Source organism: Symsagittifera roscoffensis, chromosome 10 (genome assembly GCF_963678635.1).
Source record: "Symsagittifera roscoffensis chromosome 10, txSymRosc1.1, whole genome shotgun sequence".
In the NCBI taxonomy this organism is placed as follows: Eukaryota; Metazoa; Xenacoelomorpha; order Acoela; family Convolutidae; genus Symsagittifera; species Symsagittifera roscoffensis.
Window position 1 is genome coordinate 781,573 of NC_087071.1, and position 23,297 is coordinate 804,869.

The 23,297-nt window shown below is 44.5% G+C and overlaps 2 protein-coding genes across 4 annotated transcripts in view; both read left to right on the plus strand.

The window, feature by feature from the left end:
- LOC134855180 (uncharacterized) overlaps nucleotides 1–23,297 on the plus strand; it is a 92,045-nt gene that overhangs the window by 25,824 nt on the left and 42,924 nt on the right. The window lies entirely within an intron of this gene.
- LOC134855525 (uncharacterized) lies at nucleotides 15,967–21,283 on the plus strand. The gene is made up of 5 exons (XM_063872066.1): nucleotides 15,967–16,296; nucleotides 16,826–16,969; nucleotides 19,902–20,600; nucleotides 20,916–21,137; nucleotides 21,257–21,283. The coding sequence occupies exons 1-5, from the start codon at nucleotides 15,967–15,969 to the stop codon at nucleotides 21,281–21,283; spliced, it is 1,422 nt and encodes a 473-aa protein (XP_063728136.1).

The following is a 23,297-nucleotide window of genomic DNA, read 5'->3' on the forward strand; positions in this document are numbered from 1 at the left end:
GACGCTTTAGCTGAAACATAGGATAGCGAGAGAAATCTATGTATTGTGGAAAATCAATCATATAAGTATCGTATCGTTTCAAAATTAATTTTGCCAGCAGTAACAGGTTGTTCATTTGTATGTACATGGCCAGTGGTAAAATTTGTAGTTGTTTAAGTTTATCTTTGTAATTGGTATGTTTACTATGCAAAATCCAATTTACCGCCCTTTTTTGAATTATCTCGTATTGTGTCATGACGTATTTGTTTAGACCTATGCAAGAACTAGCATACATTATTACGGGAATGACCATCGATTTATACAGGTTTAATTTTGCTTTCCAGTGTAGATTTGATGTATTCCTCTTTATCATGAAAAACACTCTGTTTGCCTTTACGCATGCTTTTTCCATATGCTGGCTCTATGCTAGATCATTTGATACGATTAGTCCAAGGTCTTTCTGACAGTCTACATGAGCTATTTGTTCGTTATTGAAATTAAAAGAAGATCGATTTTTCCCAAAATTCAGGTGCGTACATTTATCTACGTTGAAAGGCAGATTGTTTTCCAGGGTCCATAGATTCACATTGTCAAGGTCTTTTTGAAATTCATCTCTCCCCAAATTTATGCTAATGAATTTGGCATCGTCTGCGAATAATAATGGTATAACTGTATTGCATTTGTCAGGCAGGTCATTAATGAAAACTAAGAAAAACAAGGGTCCCAAAATACTGCCCTGGGGTACAATACTGCCCTGGGGTACTTTTTCTGAATTTGATAATTCGCCATTTACTCGTACGACTTGAGACCTTTCTGTTAGGTATGATTGAAATAATTTCAAATTTTTATCCCTGACTCCTTTTTCGAATAATTTCCGCAACAAAATTCCGTGGTCAACACGGTCAAAAGCCTTACTATAATCTGTAAAAACCGTTTCGATACTGTCGCCATTTTCATGACCGTTATAGACTAGCTGCAAAAATGTTAAAAGCTGAACAATGGTCGATCGGTTTTTCAGAAATCCGTACTGTGCCTTGTGGAAAATCTTTTCAGAATGTTCATATAATCGCCTTGAAAATTATTCGTTCTAGAATTTTCGAGATTACTGAGAGCAGAGAAACAGGTCTGTAACTTTCATTGTCACTTTTGTCATCTTTTTCATGCAAAGGGCTAATGATGGCTTTTTTCCAACATGCGGGAAAAATACAGGTTTGAGAAATTTTTCGGAATATCTGATAGATTGAATGAGATAATGTTTCTGCATTTTTGAATAGAAAAAGAGGTAGATCGTCCGGGCTTTTGCTTTTATTTACATTCAACAGTTTGCATCTTTCAAAAATATTTTGTTCTGAAAAATCGTTATTTTCTAAAATTGGTTGATTTTTGTTACTGCATTCGTTTTCGTTAAAAATTGACGACTCCACATATACTGATGCAAAAATTTTGAAAATAAAGCTGCTTTTGAGACATCCGTATCTGCATTTTCGTTTTGATAATGCATTATTCTAGGCAAAACTGATTTTCGGAAAGCCCTAAAATATTTGAAAAGTTTGCCGGTTGATCTTTCAGCTGCCATGGATTCCTCATAACTAACTTTATCGATTTCGATAAGCTGGTCTGTTTTCGATTTTAATAACACTACTTTAGTATGTGACTCATTGTGTTTTTTTGCGAGCAGTGTTCAATCATTTTATCATATGGGAGGTTGATTGACTAATCCAGGGGGGTAAGGATGTACGATGTTTTGTGCGTTTAGGTATCGTACTCGATAAAAGATCCAATAACCATTTGTACCAATGTTCTAATATGAAATTTGGATTTGACCAGCAATAAGTATCGAAGGGGTTATCAATAATTGAATCATTCAATAATTTGTAGTCACCGTTGCAAAAACTCAATGTTGACTCCTTAACATATTTTCGCTGGTATAAGCAGGATATTTCAATATGGAATTTCGTCTTTATCGGATAATGGTTTGACATTTTTGTGAAACTATTTTCATTTTGAAATTTGCAAATATCAGTAACCTGAATATTTTCATTCACAAAAAACAGATCAAGGATTCCTGTTGCAGCTGTATGAAAATCAATTTTTTGAATTAGATCAAATTTCTCGATAAAAGTTAGAAAATTAGCTTGAAGATGACGCTCGACTTGACATCAAGGCAAATGGACTCTGAGGAGGTCGATGATATATGGAGGTCGATATATGGAGGTCGATGAAAATACTGTGCCAGTCGGTCATATCTGGAAGTTTGACCTTGAGGGACACGAGAATACGTAATTTTGGAGTGAAGTTTTAATTTTCAAAATTTCGGATGAAGCCTGTCATGCTCAGTTTTCTCGCATCAACTGAAAACAAAAAGTGAAAAATGAAAACGACCGAATTTGCAATAGCGGGAAAATATTAAAGAAAACAGCAGGAAATTGCTATTCGCAATTTCCAGACACAAAATAGGACACGAGTAGAGCTGTCTCATCCTGAAATAGGAGGAGAGATAATCAAAAGAAGAGAGAACAACTATTTGAAACGAACCAGAGTGAGCCTTCAATGGAAAGGTGGAAAACTTGAGTGTCCCAATGGTTCATACAAAAACTCCAATTCTAGAGTCAGAATTTACTTCTGTTATCAAAACTGACTTGTATTAAAACTTATCTAGTTATTTGATCTAATTCTTGAGTTGCTTATCAATCTAATTACTCCTTGTACTCGAGTGCATCAACATGTGAGTCCCTAATTTAATTTTCTTGAGTGTGTTTTATGATTGTTATGTTCAGATAAGGCGAGTTTTAGGTTGATTCATCTGAAATGAATCAAAGTTCCACTGTCCAATAAAAAGTAACTTAACGGATTGTTCCGACCCTGTTCTTAACGGCGTTCATGTATTTTGGGTATCTCGACACCTAAGTATGGGGACGTTCTTATTTTCTAGAGTGGGGGGATACTTTGGTAGTAGCCTTTAAGCTGTAACGAGTTCTAGTCTCATGTCGCAAGCGAACCGAATTGGCTCCGACGGTTCTTGAGGTAGAAAAACACAAGAGATAGTGTCCCTGACTCTTGAGCCAATGGTTATAGGGCCTATTTTTCTTAAGCCTCATATGTGACCGAAGTAGGCGACTGTTACATAGTGTTTTTATGGTGCTCCTGGGTCTTTTTACGACATCATGACTACGGAGTCGAACCCACTTGACACAGCTCCGGGCTGCATGCCCATTCTAGAGTACCGGTGGTACGGTTCAGCGGGAACGTGTAAACCTTCCGGTTGTACCGTGATAGCTTTTTAAGAAAACTTGAGAAAACTTCCTGGTACGCTCTCCGAACGAGGCCTAGCTAACCGAGTAAAGGGGGGCAACTAGGGAGACAAAAACAAGAAAAAAGTATAGAAAAAGGAACAAAAACCAAAAAACGAAAAGGCAGTGACTTTGATACCGGATCATTTGGATCAAACCTTTATATTAATTAAATAGTATAACCATACTGTTTTATAAGACCGATCGTTTCGATCAATCTAGCAATTTAAACCAGTGACTTCAATAAGGTGCATGAGTGGGGGCGTTGTTAAAGGTTTTCAGATAGATTACAACCTAGCCGGACCACTAGGAGACTTGACTGGAAGAGGTGACCAGCCGAGTGGGAAAGTGGTTCACAAGGATCGAACCGGACCACTAGGAGACTTGACTGGAAGAGGTGACCAGCCGAGTGGGAAAGTGGTTCAGAAGGACTGAGCTGAACCCACTGGAAACTTGACTGGAAGAGGTGACCAGCCGAGTGGGAAAGTGGTTCAGAAGGACTGAGCTGAACCCACTGGAAACTTGACTGGAAGAGGTAACCAGCCAAGTGGGAAAGTGGTGCTGCTGTCAAGTGCAGAACAGAGACAAAAAGCACAGGATCACTACAAGAGGACGCACAGGGGTGTTCTCAAGTTGGGCAACGGGTATCGTTAGAATCCACATTACGTTATAGGAGATAAGTGTAAAATTGGATAAGCGGAGCCCCATTGTTTTGAGGAAGTTTTCGCACAAGCAGGCCTGGAAACAGGTCTACGGTTTTCTCTCGAGAGGTTTAGCACCCGGCGCTTAAGGGATTTTTCGGCTTAAGAGGGGGGCTAAAAAGGGGGGAGGTTAGCAGGGGGGCTGGTTAGGTTAGAGGTTAGCGGTTGTAAATTGTAAAAAGGGGGGACACGTTAGAGTAACTAATTGTTCGGCATCGTCGATTTAGTTACATTAGATATTTACACGCGTTGGTTATAAGAAGCGGATATCCAAAATTAAAATCAGGTTAAGGTAGGTACCCTGGTCGGATCGATAGGGGGGAACGGACATAGACAGTTTTTGAGATACCCCATAAGATCGCTAGCAGGGGGGAAGAAAACGCGTGGCAATCGGGTACCAGACATTTTTTTTCGGACAAAGATTGACATCGGTCAACCTTGAATTTCAGGGGAATTCATCCATCTGTTTTTGAAATTTTTCCAGTTTAAATTTTTATGTTTTGGGTGAAAATTTGTTGTTGGTATTTTAACGAACAGGTGATCACAAGATACCTGCGGGGAAATTAGGGTTTCAAATAGCCTGAAACATAGAGATAGAGGCAAATACAGGGGATTAGTATTTGGGTTTTGACCAGTAAGATAGGGATTTTGGAAAATTTTTTACTAGGGCTCAAGTGGTGGTAAAAGGTACAGTGGTTCAATAGTCCCTACAACGAAGAAGAAGAGACCCGATATCCAGACACTCAGTGACGAGTCTTGGGACAGTACCGAAGAAGTCTTGGGACATTGCAGTCTGGAGACAGTCTTGGAGCAACACTGTCTTGGGACAGTCACGGGACAGAGTAGTCTTGGGACAATCTTGGGACAGTGCAGCCTTGGGACAGTCTTGGACCAGAGCAATCTTGGTACGAAACAGTCTTGGGACATTGGTCTCGGGACGTTGGTCTTGGGACAGTTGTCTTGGGACAGTTGTCTTGGGACATTGGTCTTGGGACAGTGGTCTTGGGACAGTGGTCTTGGGACATTGGTCTTGGGACAGTGGTCTTGGGACATTGGTCTTGGGACATTGGTCTTGGGACAGTGGTCTTGGGACATTCGTCTTGGGACATTGGTCTTGGGACATTGGTCTTCGGACATTGGTCTTGGGCCATTGGTCTTGGGACAGTGGTCTTGGGACAGTGGACTTGGGACATTGGTCTTGGGCCATTGGTCTTGGGACAGTGGTCTTGGGACATTAGTATTGGGACACTAGTCTTGGGACGTTGATCTTGGGACATTAGTCTTGGGACACTAGTATTGGGACGTTGGTCTTGGGACATTAGTCTTGGGACACTAGTCTTGGGACAGTAGTCTTGGGACAGCAGACTTAGGGCAAGGGTCTTGGGACAGTGGTCTGGGGACACTAACAAGAAGTACTGGGACAACACTGAATAGTCTTGAGACGGTAGAGAGAAAGTCTTGGAACAGCATTAGGAAGGAGGGTACTAAAAGAGTACTAAGTCAGGTTGAAGTAACCAATTGTAAAATCATATTCTCTATCCTAACCAAACATATAAATTTTTCAAGAGCTTAAGAAAAGTTGTTTTTTTTTTTGCAAATTGTCAATTTCTTTTTATAAAAATTTTGTCAAAAGAGGTTTTAACCTTAGAGTAGAATTTTGTAGATAGTAATACTGTAAATAGTAACAATTGTAAATAATGAGGCGGAGCAGGGTACCGGTAGCTGAAAAAAGATCTACCGAAGCGAAGACAAAGTATAACTCGTCGCTACGTAAAACAACATCAATGGGTCCGAACGTAACAAAGAAGAACTTTTCAGTTAGTATGGTCAGCACGAGGAGTACCACGGAGAACAGAGCAAAAGAGGGCACGGAAGGGGAACGAGTAGAACCCACCATTGAGATTGATCTAGAGACACCTGATCAAAGTGTGGATGAAGCAGGAAAGAAGACGACAGAGTCAACTCCAATGCCCAATGCGGAAGAACCTAACCCGAAACCCATAGAGTTCTCACCGATAGACAACGTGGAAGACACAACAGGCAACACGCCAGAAACAGTTAAAGATGAGTCTCAAAAGAGAACGTCTTTTGCTGAAAGATTAGCGATGATGGTCGGAATGAGATCAAAGGACGCAGCAGTGGAGGAGACGAAAGTCGAGAAAAGCAAAACATTCGGAACAGTATCCACGAGAACGACAGAGACCGATCAGAACGAGGGTCAGAGAAAATCGGGACCAGCGACCAACTATAGGACAACAACGGACCATGGAACGACGACTCTTGAGCAAAGCGACTTGATGGCGAAGCTAGATCAGATAGATGAGAAACTGAAGCACAGCGAAGAGGATAGAAATGTGATAAGGAAGGAAATGAGAAACAACAAACATGAGTACTTGGACAACTATTTCCAGCTAGCGAGAGCAACGGAGGAAAAGCTTCAGCAGATGTCTGACAAAGTAGAAACCACTGATGAAGAGCGAGACAAGAACATCAGAAAAGACATGCGAGAAATGAAGCAGCGATATGACGCAGTGAATAGCCAGTATGTGTGGGTTTTCCAGAATGTGATACCGCCCAAAGGGACGAAGAAGCTACTCAAGAAATGGAGAGGTCGGTACATCAACAAGGACGGTTCTACCGCTTGAGTACTGGGCGAGCAGCACATTATGAGAACCTGAAGCCTCATGTCCCATCCCCAGAGGACTGGTGTATACCAAAGGACATGGAGGGACTAGAGTACCTACTGGTGGAACCAGCATGTGAAGTGAACGAAAGAGGCACCAGAGATAAGAATGATGGCAATGAGAACTTGAGTTTGGATGACAATGAAAAAATAGATGCGGACTCTGAAGTGGAATCTTTTTTGGAAGAAGATTGGAACGATCCGGAGCAAGGTGAGGTGCCGAGGTGGACTGAACCAGACTTGTCAATACCAGCGGGGACAAGGAGTGGCAATCGCAAACGCACAGGCATGAGGTACAACAGGTATGGGGACGACTTCCTGATCGACAAGATACAACCCGATGACCTGGACAAAGAACTAATAAGTGTGGGCGAGCTGACGGCAGATGGTGAATGGCAGATCATCGATGATAATGAACACTACCCACAGGAAGACTACTCGACGCCGGAGCGGGAGACGGATTTAGAACAGAGCGAGATAGAGAGGAGGGAGAATACGAACCTGAGGATATTAGAATGGATGCGCGATGTCAAGAACGGAAGCGAGGAAGGACAGAGCATACAGCAAATTGACATATCAGCGAGGAAGTACATGAAAACGGAGGATCCTCTTTTCGGCTGGACGGCAACAGACAGCCCGCTCGACATTCCGCCAGATAATTCAGACCCAGCATCATCGACAGGGACGTCGATAAATATTTTTGTCCGGGGAGTGGGGGTAGGACTTACCCACACCGAAAATTTGATGATAAAGAAACTCAGAGAAGTGAGAGAAAAGTGCGGACTGGAACTGGAAGGGGAGGAGGCCGAGCCAATCATAGGACGGAATTTCAAAACGAAGTTTGAAATACCAAACGAATACTCAGAAAATATCCTGATAACGGATAGTGACTTCATTCTGTCAGACAGGACCAGCGCAATCTGTATCACGGCGGATATGAGTTTCAAATCAAGACTGGAAGCTGATTTCAAGAGAGAGTACCAGAACGTGGAGTTTCTGTTTAGACAGAGGCCAGGACTGGGAGGAATAGCAGCGCTTCCATATCAGTAGCACAAGTCCCGGGCAAATACCTGTGCTTCCTAGTGACGAGGGTCAATGACAGGAACACGATCGATCCCGAACACGTGATGTTGGCACTAACAAGACTACGAGACTTCATGATTGAAAGAGGGATAACGGAGGTCTCAATGCCGGTGTATGACCCAAACAGGGGCAAATTGAGCCCAAGGGAATTGTACGCTATCCTACACGTGGTCTTCGCAGAATCTGAGATAATGGTGCATCTTCACAAGAAATACTACTTGAGCATCGCCTGAGTCGGGTACGCGGGGGTCTCGAGTTGGGCATGAGGGAAGAATCTCGAGTTAGGTGTGGGGGTACAAAACAGGTAAAGAATCTTAGAGGTGATTGGCATGACAATTAATATTTTAAATGATTGATGGTGATAAAACATAAAATGAATCTGCATGTTTTTAGAAAATTTCCAATTGAACTATTTTAGCAGGACGGAAAGGAAAGGGTTTTAACTATAGTAGTGAAGGGGTTTTTAGGTTAGAAACACAGCCTGTTAGTCTAAAAGTCGGGTGTTATTTTCAGATTGATTTGGTAAATTCGAATTGACTACCCAACTGCATTCAATTGAAGAAAGAGAACGCAAATTGAACGACACCTTAAGAAGCAAACTCAAGTTGCTAAAGTAAAACTCAAGTTGCTCAGGTAAAACTCAAGTTGCTCAGGTAAAACTCAAGTTGCTAATACTCAAGATCACTTGGAAATTACGGAAATGGCAGATCGATTCTGGAAGTCCATGCCATCGGCTTTGAAAAAACCCACACTTGACGATTTGTACAGACGTCTGAGGGACCTGGATTATACTCAAGTGGATGAGAGATTGGCAGTGATGTTGAATGCCATCCTCCAGTTGGATGAACAGGGCGAGTGCCTGGAGTCTGCGACAGAAGCGGTTTTGATGGTAGGCTACACCACCGATGGAATATCCAATCAAGAGCAAACTAGGTGGCTGTCCTGGAACGTGGATGGAGAAATAAGGGGGTTCGACTTTGGAAGGAACCCTGGCTTGAGTAACAACACGGAGTATGGTGCATGGGAGTTCCCACTGCCGGTCAGACCATCAGTCAGATCCACGGGCCAGAGCACGAGCAAGACACCATTGATGTCACGGGCGCAGCAAAGGGGGGAAGCGTATCCGGACGTCAGTATCATGAAGAGAGAGCTTGAGAGGACTCAGCGGGAGAGGAACAAGGCGAAACTCGACGGGGATCAAGCGATGCTCGAGAGAGATCAGGCGAAACTTGAGAGGGATCAAGCGCGGAGGGAACTGGAAATGTTGAGAGCTGAACAGCTACAGGCAGAAAGGGTGCGAGAGAATGCCGCGAATTGCGAGCAGCTGAAGTCAGAGCTTGAAGGGATCCAGCAACGAAAACGCGAGCTCGACATGCAGAAAGGGGCTAGGCCCAAAGAGCGGGTGGTGACCGGCTCAAGACCAGAGTCACGTATGGAGGTGGATGAAGCTCCTAGGTCGAAGGGACGATTTAACCTCGATCGCGCGGCTCAAGAACATATGAACGAAGGGTTGGAGGTGTGGATACCGACTGAATCAGCGTCCTCCCTGCGTGGTCTAGAGACACAAGTAATACGCCCGTTGATGGACGTCGCGCTGCCTGGATATACACCAAGTTCGACTCCGGGTAGTAGCCAGGTGAGTGGTAGCTCGTCACGATTGAAAGAATTGCATGAGCGGCTACAGCTAAGGAGTCGCGAGAGTCCAGCAAGAGTGGACCTACCCTCGACGTGGGGGGAGCAACCGGTCAGGAGTGTGGTGATCTCGAGTTACAAGAAGAATACGGAAGGTAGATACCGCAAGCACATTCGGATGGACTGGAGCACGGCGCAAAGAGACAGAAGAGATTGCTTCAATGACGCGGCTTGGGTGGAATACCTCACGCAGCCACGTGTGCCCGAGGGGGCGGTCCACCTGATCATAGGGGACAGCTTGTTGCGGGTGTTGACCCGGATCCAGTCCCATTGGCAAGCGGGGATCTTGAGCTTCGCTGGAGCTGCGACGCCGCAGATGTTAGCAACACTTGAGATGCTAGGGATGGCAAGAGTATACACGGTGACTCTGATGGTCGGGACGAATGACGTGTCCAGGGGGAAGCAAGGAAGGTGACGAGGCTGCACGACAAGATGAGTTGCATTCTTGAGGAATTGCGGATTCAAATGGATCCGGCCATTCTTACGGTGTGCACCATCCCTTATAACATGAAAGCGGACCAACATGCAATGGAGATGAACACAAAAGTGCGGAACCTGAACGAAATAATCAGGCAGATACACCAAAGAAGCGTCCTCCCCGTTGGGCTGTTGGACGTGGCCGAGCAAATGGAGCTATCTGCTTTCCCTGACGATGCATCCACGGATGGGATTCACTTTGATAGGCCCAGAGGGGTGGAGTGGTTGAATGACGTCTTCCAAAGGCACATAAGCACATTGGAGGCAGAGTTACTAGAGACGGCACAGGTCACATTCGAACCACCCCCAAATCCACCCTTCTTCAACCCGAGGGCTTTGTCCAGTCGCTTGGGTGCGATGGCCGATTCTAGAGACAGTTCGAGGAACAGTCGGACCAAGTTGCCGGGCGCCGCGCCCATGGATCCTGAGGAGGCAACGTCATCAACTCCTCGGGGATCAGTAATATCCTCGGTGGTGGTGGCGGAGAAGAAGAAACCGGAGAGGCCAGCGGAGACCAGCAGGTTGAGATATGTGGAGAAGGTGAAGAAGCTGGACTTGGAAGACCTGGAATGCAGGCTGGAGTTAGCGAAAGCTTTGGGTCTTGAGCGGGTGTTGCACGAAGAATTGGGTAGACACCAGTGCGTGGACTGGCTGAAGGCTCACGAGACACATTTCTTGAGAGCAAAAATAGCAGAGACGGCGGATCTGACTGGGATTCCCACAAAATCGGTGATGGGACCTATCAACTACAGACCTCTCAAGTCATTGGGGAGTCCGGGACTCGTGGTGGAGCCCCCCAAGCACCGAACCAGCATTGCCAGGATTAGGGTGGCCACTCCAGCGCAGTTGAGGGTGGTGGACAAACTGATGGAGCCGAGAGAAATGGAATTACCAGTGCGAGATTAGCCAACGACCCCAGATACGGGAAACCCTGCGGGAATACGCAGCTGGCCAAAACCTTGGCAGTTTATGACAGGGGCAGACCCAGCCGCTGCAAGGGTGGTCATCGTGGCGGGATCGGACTTTGAGGGGACGTCTCCCAAATTGTTTTGGCCGGAAACTCTGATATATTCATTGCCGGGAGCGGAGCTAAACCAGTTGTTAACCCTGGTGGTGGCAATAAAATCGGAGATGCCTTGCGAGCCTGAGCTACTGCTGTTTGCAGGGATGAACGATCACTTGCATGCGACGGGGTTTCTTGAGCAGCTCACGGGTGATGAACCGGCACCGAAGAAGATCTGGGAAGCCATCCAGACATTATTTGCAGCCATGAATGAGAACGTTGCCTCACGATTTGGCTCCAAGACAAAAGTAGCGTTCACGACGTCCCCCGGGTACGCGAGCATGCCTCCCGCTCTGCAATTTGTGTATGCGATCTTGATCTTGATAGCAGAAGGGAATGGGTGGCATATTCTGATGGCAGCTCCCAATCGAGACCTGGAGCCTACGAACTTGAGACTTCGCAGATCAGAACTGGCGGCGGCGTGGGCGGATGTGTCCCACGCATTGAGGGGCTTCTACAAGTTGGCTGACATCCTCATCGTATTGGACGAGGTCCTCTTGCTAGAGATATCCAACTTCGCTAGGCAACTCAAGCTCAGCCCGATTAGTGACTCACCTGACAACCAGTCTGTGGTTTCGAAGCATGGAGTTGACCATCACAAGCTCCACCAGTAAATCTAGAGGGCCGAGCAACGAGAGGAAGAACGTGGCCGCAGTGGAGAAGCAGCTGGGCTTGATGGTGTATCGACTGACACAAGAGAGAGGCAGGTGGCCCTTCCTGACACCAAGGCTGGAGAACGCCACGGAGAAGACGAGAGAAGGTGCACCGCTTCTGTTGAAGCAGATCTGGGATTTTCTTGAGGAGCAGCTAGAAGTGGCCGAGAAGAGGGAAATGACGGTTGGCAGGTTTCTCACAGCAGCCAACGAAGTCACGATTGGAGGATTCTGGAGGGAGCACGCAAGGGGTGAGCTGATGACGAGGAGGGATCACGAGATTCTTGAGTTCTTGAGTCCTTGTTGGGGAAAGGAGTTCCTGGCTGGAGTGTACAGCGCGAAAGAGACCATCTTTAAAGCCTTCATACAGAAAATATTGAATATGCCCATCAGTCGCTGGCACTGTACCTGGTTTACCCAAGGTACCTGTTCAATATGGGCCCAGCATACATGTTCAATCGGGGCGTGGACACAATCCGGATTGACGGGTACTTGACATTGGTGCTTCTAACCCACGGGGAAATAGTGTCATTTCACCGACTGATGAAATACGGAGAGCCTCTGTCGATGGGAAGAACAAACTCGAGTATTGACACATATTCGTATAAGTGTGCTGCCGGACTAAAGACGCTGCTGGTACAGTACTTACTGATGCAAAACCGGCACCTGACTGGTGAAGAAAAGAGCCCGAAGACAAGAGATGAGTGGAGGAAAGTGAATGGAGGCATGCCTCTATTGACGGACTTATGCCTAGCCATGAGATCGGACCCCATGGGGATGGTCCGAGGGCTAGGGGAGGTCGTAACCTGTATCTATGGACCGGCGTGCACGTTCGCGTTTCCAGATCCTCTGGTGACAGCTTATCGATACTCAGTGACCCACGTGAGCCTCATAAGCATATTAGATGGGACGACGCTCAATTGGTGTCAGCAGGAGGTGCTAAGGGTAAAGATGAGCAACACGGTGCTCTTCGGAAAGGTGAAGGATCCGGAGTTGGTAGTATACAGTTTTCGAGGACAACTGCAGTACAGGATGGGAGGCAAGCGTGAAGGCCCCATCGAAACCTATCCCAAGTTCTGGAACCTAAATCCCCTGACAGCAAATGGACGAGAGATCTTGAGAATTCCCGCATGGAAGAAAAGCTTCGAGCTGGTGAAAAGTTAGCTAGAGGCAATATTGGAGAAGGAAGTCCTGCCGGCAAGCATTCCAGAATTTCCAACAGTGAGGAGAATGACCCTGGGGATGAACAGCTCCCTGGTGGTCCCGTCCCTTTTCGCGAGAGCAGCAACCGAAGAACAGCAGAAGGAGTTCATCGACGGCTGGGATCCTCTCTTCATCGGCTACTCTGCAGCGATCTATTTTCATACCAGCGGTGCGAAAATAAATTCATGGACAACTCAAGCCAAGAAAATGAGAGGGTCGATGCCCCCGAAGTTCGAGGTACGAGATGCCTTGAGAACACTTGAGCGGGCAGGTCTAGAGAACAAGTTGCCGGTGTGGGACGATGGCAGGATGATCGTGAATGAAGGACATATCGCACTGAAAGGAGACGAGATGGTGTTTGCCACAAGTAAATACCGGGCACCCTACGGACTAGAGCAGGTGGAAAGGAGACAGGAGGGAAAGGAGCTGGATGCAGCAGGCCCATTGTATGTGGCTCTGACAGAGTATAAACAAACGGGTCCAGCGACACCATCACCCCTATCAGTGGACACCCCTGGGGATAAAAGGAGTGGTCCCGTAGAAGATCGATTCAGACGGATTCTTGAAAGAAGAGAAGCAGAATCGGGAGAGGAGAGCATGGATGAGACTCTCAGTGAGGCAGGAGAGGATATGGAGGTGGGAAACACACCGGAGCAGAAGCCATCGGAGGAAGAGTTCACCACGCAAGAACTGTTGAAGGATCTGAGTGGAGAAAATTGGGCAGACACCCCCACGCCACCTCTGACCTCATCTCCCCGCAAGAATCTAGAGTTGCCACTGACGAGCGAGAATCCCAACATGGGAATGATCTTCCTGAGTGCGGAGAGAAGGGAGAAGAACACCTTCGAGGGAAACAGGGATGCCTTCCTAGGCACTCTGGATGAGGATGCTTGGCGAAAATTCTTGAGTGATTTTAATCGAGAAGTGGAGGACGATACCACATTGGACGATTTTAAGGAGGAGCTGTGGGACACGGTGGTGAAATTTGGAGAACCTGTCCTGATGGGGACAGGTCTGGAGGAGAAAGCTAGAGGAGAGCTGCTGAGCAAGATGGTCGAGTTGAGGAGGGCATCACGAAAGACCAAAGAAGACAAATGTAAAGACAGCTCTACTCTGAAACAAAAAACTGACAATAAAATAATTGAACATGTAAGGGGGGATAAGGTCGGAACTAGTAATATAATTAAAAGTACTAATATCCTAAAGGCTCGAGCAGGGGGAGGCAAGAGTTGGAAGGGTTGGATGGAGACAAGGAAGTCGAATCAGTGATGATAACGACAACGCCCCCGAGTAAAGACGTGAGGTCTCGCAAGAGGAAGAGAGACGTGGAGGGATTGGGCAGTCCTTCAGCGAATGCGGTTTTGGAGAAGAACTTGAGAGAGACAGCCCCCATGATGCTGGCACGATGGAAGACAGCAGCCTAAAAGAGTAGCTACGAGCCGAGGAAACTGCTCGACGTAGAAAAAGAGATGAAGATCCCCACCAGCTCATCAACGGAAGAAGACTTCAAACCTCAGAGGATAAAAATGAAGCGAGGTTCGACGAGCGGGCAGACCTGGGAAGTGGACGTCGGCAAAGAATGGGTCTCAAGTGAACACCAGGCTACTGGGAAGCAAGTGACAAGCGATCCTCTTGAGAAGAATAAAACGAGGAACACCTCCCGACCGTGGTGGGTGGCTCTGGAAACATTGCAGGAATTGGAAGACTGCCTGAAGAAGCTCGACAGTGGAGTGTCATGCAAACGACGCAACTGGGCTACCCAGCAGAAGGCTGGTATCAATAAATTGGAATTGGGGAGCCAACTGAGGAGAACTTGGCAGAACTTGTTAAAGGATCATTTTGAAGAAGCGATGAGAACATCCTCATCGGCATCGCCGTTGATGGCGAATCCCTTTATTAGGACCGCAGGACAACTGATGTTCGCGTGGAGCCTGTTGGGGATAGAGTTAGAGACACTGACTTCGTACGACAAGTTGAAGTTGGGAGGCAAGAATCTAGAGGTATATCGAATGCTGATGCAGCACGTTGCTAGGGACAACTCAGGCTTGAGTCTGGCAAGGAGGAAAGATGCTACCTTTTTCTTGAGATGGACAATGTCGATGATGACTGACAGTACCATCCTAGCATGTCACCAGAGAGCAATTGGGAGCAAGACGCTGGAAAGGAGAGTCTCCACAGTCATCTTGAATGTGTACCAGAGCACTGGGATAGAAAAGGAGGATGGTTCTAGGCAATCTCTAGAGCGCCACCGGAAGTTAGATGAGATACGGAGATTCTACAACAAGAAGTTTGAGGAGAAACACGACGTTCACCGTAACTTGGCTTCGTCAGGAGAGTACTTGAAACCCAACAAGAACGGAGAGTACCAGTATGTGTCTGGAGTGATGGGGATGGCATACAACCCTTTCTTGGACTTAGAAGCTGGAGGTGCCCACAGAAACTATGAGGTGGCTGAGCTACTGAAATTCTGGACAGAGAAGATAATGGAGATAGACACTGTGGAAAGGGAGAGACACGCTCAAGTAAAAGAGTAGAACTAAGAATGGGTAACGGGAACGGCACGTTGACCACGAATCTAGGAGTGGTGTGGAAGTTGCTCAGGCCCTCTTGGTGTCCACATCCCCATGCGAGCCTGATCGAGGAAGTTACTGAGCGAGTGAGATTGGCGCCGACAGAGGATGAAGATTTAGCGACCTTGAGTATAGTACATAGACTGATCCTGCCTCAGATGAAGGAGTCAAGTGAGATGACGAGTGGAACAGGGTCGGTAAAGAAGATGGAGCCGGGCAGTTGTCTTGACTCGACGTGTGGGAATGGCGAGCACACCTGTGATGGACGATCGTGCGTCAGGATACAGTCTTTCCAGAAAGAAGACCTAGTCACTTGGTTTGAAGATATCACCGAAAGGGAGAAAAGTGAGATACAGATAGTGGCTGAGTGTTACGCGAGTACCACTGTGAACCTAGCAACAGCTCTGGGATTCTTCTCGAGAATGTGTAGTCTCCAGTCACTGGAGAGGCTAGAGTCAGAACACCACTTGGTGACGGCGTTGAGCGTGGAGTCATGGCCCGGAGTGTTGCAAGTGACCCAGAAACACATCAAGAGTTGGAAGGTTGGACTCGAAGCGGAGATGGGATTTCCCATGAGCGAAGCCTATGGACTGCCTCTAAATGCGAAGTCCCTAGTGGGGTCAGTGATGGCCAACCTATGTGGCAGCGACTATACATTGCACATGGCGATGGTAGAAATGTTCAGCCAGAGGGTATTGATAGACAAAGCCTTCTCAGTGCCCAAATGTGTAAGACTAGCTCGGATGTCACATCATTCACACAGGCTGTTGAGGAAGGTCCGAGGAACAGTGCCTAAAGAACAAAGGGATGACTTGTGTGAAATCTGGGGTGAAGAACTTCTGGGCTTAGAGAGCGAAAATACGAGTGACCTCGAGAGACAAAACGTGATGGGGAAACCCATGGTAGGTGCCCCAGACTTGGGAGAAGTCGACGTGATACACGAGAAGATGATGGAACTTGAGCCTCTCCTAGAAGCCTCGGGAGAACGCAATCTTAGGAGCATCGACCTCACACACGGGGATTGTCCGTGCCACTGTCTGGCGCAGACAGTGTGGTACCCAGACCAAGCCAATCTCTGCCTGATCTGGGATGTAGAAGAAATCAGGTCGTTGGGACTACCCCGAGCATCAACAAAAAGTGACCATTTTGGTGGTGAGCACAATGCTGGCTCTGCGATGGATGGAAGAAAACATAGCAAAGTATCGACAATCGAAGACGCCTACAGCAGAGTCGATTCCCGCGATAGATTACAGCAGGAGACTTGAGTTGTTCGAGACTGCATGCAAGGTGTTCGCAATACCAATGGAAGTCAGACACGTGTGGAGCCGCTTGAGATTCTTTCCTTGGTTTCGCGCGACGTTAACATCCTGGTTATATGTAGCGACCAAGGATCACATGAGGAAACATCAAAAGGAATATCGACAATTCCAGGCCGAGATAGGACCAGATGCCTTCAAAAGACCTCTGCTGACCCATCGAAATGCGATCACTACGGGGTGGAAAAGAGTGGGTAGAGTATCCAGAGACAACACTAGAGTGAGGGAGTTGATACTGGAGGAGGACCTGGCGAAGAATGTAAGCCTGAGTCTTCACAATTCCTTCTGTTTGAACCGGGAGTCGAAGGTGAAGAGCTTACCGAATCAAGCGAGGAGATTGCAAGAGCAAAGAGAGTGGATGCGATCCTATAAACAGCTGAAGGCTTGGGAGGAGATTGTGATCAGCTTCGATGACGAAGAGGCACTATTAAGACAGATCACAGTGTCAAATATATCAGGGTCGGGTACCTCGAGGGCGAAGAACACGAGGTGAGCCGGTGGCTCAAAAGGAAAATTCTAGAGTCTTGAGTCTTGAGAGGGAGGGGGCTCGAGGGTGAACTCGGATGAAATCTGGGTTCACGAAAAAGAAATTTTAACAAATGAGATATTGTTATTAATATGCTAGATCTATTATATGAATCAAAATGCTGCATGACAAATTCCTGATTGAAATAGGACAAAAGAAATTTTAAATTACTAGCTTAAAAAGCGAGAATTCATAGGTGCAGGTGTGTGCAGATTTTGATTGCTGTTTAGCGATAGTGTGAAAATTTTATATGGTTGTGAATTTTGGAAGGTAGATAAACTTAAGTCTGCTGCAAACTTCTGTAAATGACCACTGGCACTGTATCTTGAGTGACACTCGGGCTTCTGGGGATTCACTGACAGAGACAGCGCGCGATGAGGACATCAATTTTGAGTCCGTGGAGTATGTGCCAGTCGGTCATATCTGGAAGTTTGACCTTGAGGGACACGAGAATACGTAATTTTGGAGTGAAGTTATAATTTTCAAAATTTCGAATGGAGCCTGTCATGCTCAGTTTTCTCGCATCAACTGAAAACAAAAAGTGAAAAATCAGAACAACCGAATTTACAATAGCGGGAAAATACTAAAGAAAACAGCAGGAAATTGCTATTCGCAATTTCCAGACACAAAATAAGACACGAGTAGAGCTGTCTCATCCTGAAATAGGAGGAGAGATAATCAAAAGAAGGAAGAACAACTATTCGAAACGAACCAGAGTGAGCCTTCTATGGAAAGGTGGACAAGTTGAGTGTCCCAATGGTTCATACAAAAACTCCAATTTTAGAGTCAGAATTTAATTCTGTTATCAATACTGACTTGTATTAAAACTTATCTAATTATAATACATTGAAATTATAGTACATGTTTAAACATGACTAAAAATTGCAATTTTTGAAAAAATAAACTGACATGTCAGTTTGGATAAAACATCAAATCGAAAAATTATGACTCAAGTAACAAAAAAGTACGGAAATTGTCATAATCGATGAAATAATTTTTACGTAATAACAGATGTAAGAATGTGATTGGTTAAAAATTTCTAACATGTTCTTTTTGAATTTCATATATGATCTTTGATCATTTTATTGTAAATAAAAAATTTTATATCCTGACGATGCACAAAATGTGCGAAAACGTTTGAATTAACAATTTTAAATAATTCTTATTCTACTTTTTGTTAAATTTTAGAAAAAAAAAACCTCGGCGAAGAGTGAATGATAGATTAAAAAGTTTGTTGTAAAATTACAAACAAAAAATTTTTAGATCATTTTTATTTTTCTCAGAATAGTCTTAATTTTTATTTTTTCTTTTCTCATCTTAACAATGAGTTTTCTTACATTTGAGTTAAAATGGCATGGGTTGTAGCTGCAAGCTCTCTATTTCATAGCTTGAATACCTTACGACCAGCAGAGAAAGCGGAACTGGACGAACTGGTATACGCTGAATCGGGATTATCACTGAATCCTCATACCGTGAGGAGGAGACAAAATTTACAGACTCCTCTGGTGGACAAGGAGATAATTCTTTGGCACGACGTATTGAATAACAAATTGTCAAAACACAGAACCAATGCCAACACGCTTTATCCTCTGGACGATTTAATTTCGTATTTGCAATCAAAGCGACATCGGTTTAAGGCGATTATATATTGCAGAAGAACCAGAACGACAGATATCTTTGATTCTCTGATGCGTACAGGGATCTTGATAGTCCCAACAACGAAATTGATCTCGAGAGGCAAGAGGCAGGATCCCGCTTTGATGAGACAATACCTGGAAGTTCATCAATCGAGCGAACTTGAGTTGAAATCATTGCGAGTTGTGCTGACACATAGAGAGAACTTGCCCGGGATATTCTCAAAGATAAGAGCGCGGACTCAGAAACCATCACAAGGACGACGCAAGGCGAAGGCACGCAGAGAGGAAACAACGACTGACGTCTCTCTACCATCGGCTGAAAGGGCGCGGATTGGGTAAGTGAATCCACTGTGTGAATTATCCTGCTGAGAGCCGCATGAGTTTAAGTGCTCGTGGCCTGCAGGATAATGACCGCCGTAGTTTTGCCCCCACCGATGCTGAGATGGATACTCAGGAAAAAACAAACTTGGAAATTAGTTTTGAATTACCTGAAGTATTCAAATAAATTAAACAACAATTTCCATCGATTGAAGTTTTTACGGAAATGTCAAAGCAATGACATAATACCAGATTTTTTGAGATTTCGGGTGCCAGAAAATGGGTTTTTTTCGGACCAAGCGGTGCATAGCTTTCAATTAAAACTCCTAAGAACAGAGATAAATCAGGCAAGGTCAGAAGAGAAGAAGATATACGATGATCTAGCTAAGGCAAGAGAGGTAGTGCGGAGAGGGATAGATGAACAATGGTGGCCCTCAATAGCATTTTATCTAAAGCTCCAGGCTAGAATTGCTATCCATGACATCAAGGATAGACATGAAAAGAAGTTTAAAAAGCTAGCAGAGCGGCAGGACAGACCATTAATGAAAGTGAATGACAAATCGGTCAGAGCACTAGATGGCATTGAGCTACCCAAGTGGGTTCATGAAGTGTTAGGTTTTGGCCCAAAGCACCCGGTGAGGGATCGTTTCAATGAACTTCACTTTCTTGCGGACATTGATAATTTTTTATCTGAGCTTAAATCGCAAAAGGTACCAGGTGAAAAATTATGTGAAATTGAAGCTGCTGCAAAATCATACGCTAAACGTGTGCGGCAAACACCGTCGGATAGAGGGATTGAGAAATCCAGGAAGTATTTGAAGGACAATGGTCTCTTGGCAGTCCCATTCGATAAAGGTGTTGGCTTCTGTGTAATGAAGAAAACGACAAATGAGGCTAAACGAACTGAGCTGCTGCAATCGGAACAACTTAGCGAAAAACCAGGTTTAACTGATAGTGTTGTTATGAAAATTGAGAAAGAAATCAACAAAGAACTGTTGGCCATGAAAAAAAAAGATGAGATCGATGAGGCAGTGTATAGTAGGCTTAGGTCCACGGGAGGGCAGCCAGCTCGATTATATGGATTGGCTAAAGTACATAAGAAAGGAACCCCTCTCCGTACCGTACTGTCACTGCCAGGGAGCTCATATGAACATCTAAATAAAACTTTGGCCAAATTTTTTGACAACATTGAGGGGGCAAACATTGAGACAAACACACAAATGGCTCGGGAGATCATAGAGAACATAGATCTAGACTATAATGAGAGTATTATTTCCCTGGATGTCAAAAGTTTGTACACTAATGTCCCACTAAAGGAGGCAATAGATATAGCACTGAGGAAACTGTACGAACAAACTAGTCCTCCTAAACTGGCACGCGGAACTATGAAGAAATTGTTGAACATGGCTGTAAGTAAGGTGCACTTCAAATGCAATGGTTTATGGTACGTACAAAAGGATGGGTTGGCAATGGGTGCATCCCATGCTGTCATTCTTGCCAATTTATGGCTAAAGGAGTACGAATATGCATTAATGAAGGAAGTACCTGCGTTGACACAGCTAAATGAAAACCGGAATGGCCTATGCCCTGATTGCGAGCGGAGGGTAACATACAGAAGTAAGGGGATCGAATGCGAAGCTTGTTTAAATTGGTACCATTTAAAGTGTAGTAATGTATCCGACAAAGAATATGAGCAAATCTCAGAAATGGTTTGGTATTGTAAGAGATGTAAAGAGCAGCGAGATCAAGAAAAACCAACAGAAAATGTCAAAGCGTTCCTAAGATATGTAGATGATATAGTGAGGACGGTAAAGGGGGATCCAGATATAGTGTTAAAAGCAGCTAATGAGCTCCACCCCAACTTACAATTCACTATCGAGAATCCGGATTCGAACGGAGACTTAGCCTTTCTAGATTTGAACATTAATGTGGACTCACGAAAAAAGGTAACATGTGGATGGTATCAAAAACCAACGGATACTGGGACTATCCTTAACTTCAGAAGCTGCGCTCCATTGCAATATAAACGCAATGTAGTTGAGGGTACTGTTCATCGGATTTTTAGAAGTACATCAACATGGGAAAACTTTGACAAGGCAATGATGATTAATAAAGAACAATGGGTGGATAATCAATACCCTGAAAAATGGTCAGATGGTGTCGTATTAAGATTGTTGAATAAGATCATCGACCGAAAAACTGACACACGAACAACGGTAACATCAGTCAAAGAAGATCCTTTAAAAGTCAGTGCACCCATTATAACATTACAATACCGGGGTAATGTATCGGAGTGGTTTGCTGCCAAACTGCGTCAAAACGCCGGAGCCCAAGTGATATTTACTACGAGAAAGCTCAAGACTTGCCTACCGTCCCTTAAATCTCCCTTTGCGAAAGATTTGAAATCCAGAGTGGTCTACAAGCTCACATGTAGTGGATGTAATTCCACCTATGTTGGACAAACGGTCCGGCATTTGACCACGCGGATTGAAGAGCATCACAAGGAAGATTCGCCAGTAGGGCAACATTTGAGAGAATGTGACAGGGATGGTAAGAGCGCTGAGCTTAAGTCTGAGATTATAGATCAATCAAGTAACATACAGAAACTCCTCACTCTGGAGGCCTTACATATTTGGAAAGAACGCCCCAGAATTAACACGCGCGAGGAGTTCAGGAGCAGGGAGCTGACATTAAAATTATAGTACATGTTTAAACATGACTAAAATTGCAATTTTTGAAAAAATAAATTTTTCGATTGGATAAAACATCAAATCGAAAAATTATGACTCAAGTAACAAAAAAGTATGGAAATTGTCATAATCGATGAAATAATGATTATAAATCGATGAAAATAAAAATCGATGAAATAAAAATTGCAAATTATAGTACATGTTTAAACATGACTAAAATTGCAATTTTTGAAAAAATAAATTTTTCGATTGGATAAAACATCAAATCGAAAAATTATGACTCAAGTAACAAAAAAGTATGGAAATTGTCATAATTGATGAAATAATGATTACGTAATAACAGATGTAAGAATGTGATTGGTTAAAAATTTCTAACATGTTCTTTTTGAATTTCATACATGATCTTTGATCATTTTATTGTAAATAAAAAATTTTATATCCTGACGATGCACAAAATGTGCGAAAACGTTTGAATTAACAATTTTAAAAAATTCTTATATTATCTAATTCTTGAGTTGCTTTTCAATCTAATTACTCCTTGTACTCGAGTGCATCAACATGTGAGCCCCTAATTTAATTTTCTCGAGTGTGCTTTATGATTGTTATGTTGAGATAAGGCGAGTTTTAGGTTGATCCATCTGAAATGGATCAAAGTTCCACTGTCCAATAAAAAGTAACTTAACGGATTGTTCCGACCCTGTTCTTAATGGCGTTCATGTATTTTGGGTATCTCGAGACTTAAGTATGGGGACGTTCTTATTTTCTAGAGTAGGGGGATATTTTGGTAGTAGCCTTTAAGCTGTAACGGGTTCTAGTCTCATGTCGCAAGCGAACCGAATTGGCTCCGACCGTTCTTGAGGTAGAAAAACACAAGAGATAGTGTCCCTGACTCTTGAGCCAATGGTTATAGGGCCTATTTTTCTTAAGCCTCATATGTGACCGAAGTAGGCGACTGTTACATACCAACAATGATACATGGATGTGGAACACAGCAGCTTTGTTCCACTAATTTTCTAGAGTGGGGGGGGATATTTTGGTAGTAGCCTTTAAGCTGTAACGGGTTCTAGTCTCATGTCGCAAGCGAACCGAATTGGCTCCGACCGTTCTTGTGGTAGAAAAACACAAGAGATAGTGTCCCTGACTCTTGAGCCAATGGTTATAGGGCCTATTTTTCTTAAGCCTCATATGTGACCGAAGTAGGCGACTGTTACATACCAACAATGATACATGGATGTGGAACACAGCAGCTTTGTTCCACTAATTTTCGCGTGAACCTCCTTTACGTTTTATAACGTATAAATTCTTAATATTAATAATATAGAATATAGTACTCCAAACTGCTGCACCAGTTGTTGACTTCTTTTATTTCTATTATTTAATTTTATTATTTTGTATATGAGCAATGGTGAGAATCTA

Coding starts and splice junctions, on each gene's coding strand:
- LOC134855525 (XM_063872066.1), top strand. CDS start 15,967: ATGAGCGAAGCCTATGGACTGCCTCTAAATGCGAAGTCCCTAGTGGGG. Junction 16,297..16,825: donor ACGTGATGGGGAAACCCATG/GTAGGTGCCCCA, acceptor CGACAATTCCAG/GCCGAGATAGGACCAGATGC. Junction 21,138..21,256: donor ATGTGGACTCACGAAAAAAG/GTAACATGTGGA, acceptor TCGGATTTTTAG/AAGTACATCAACATGGGAAA.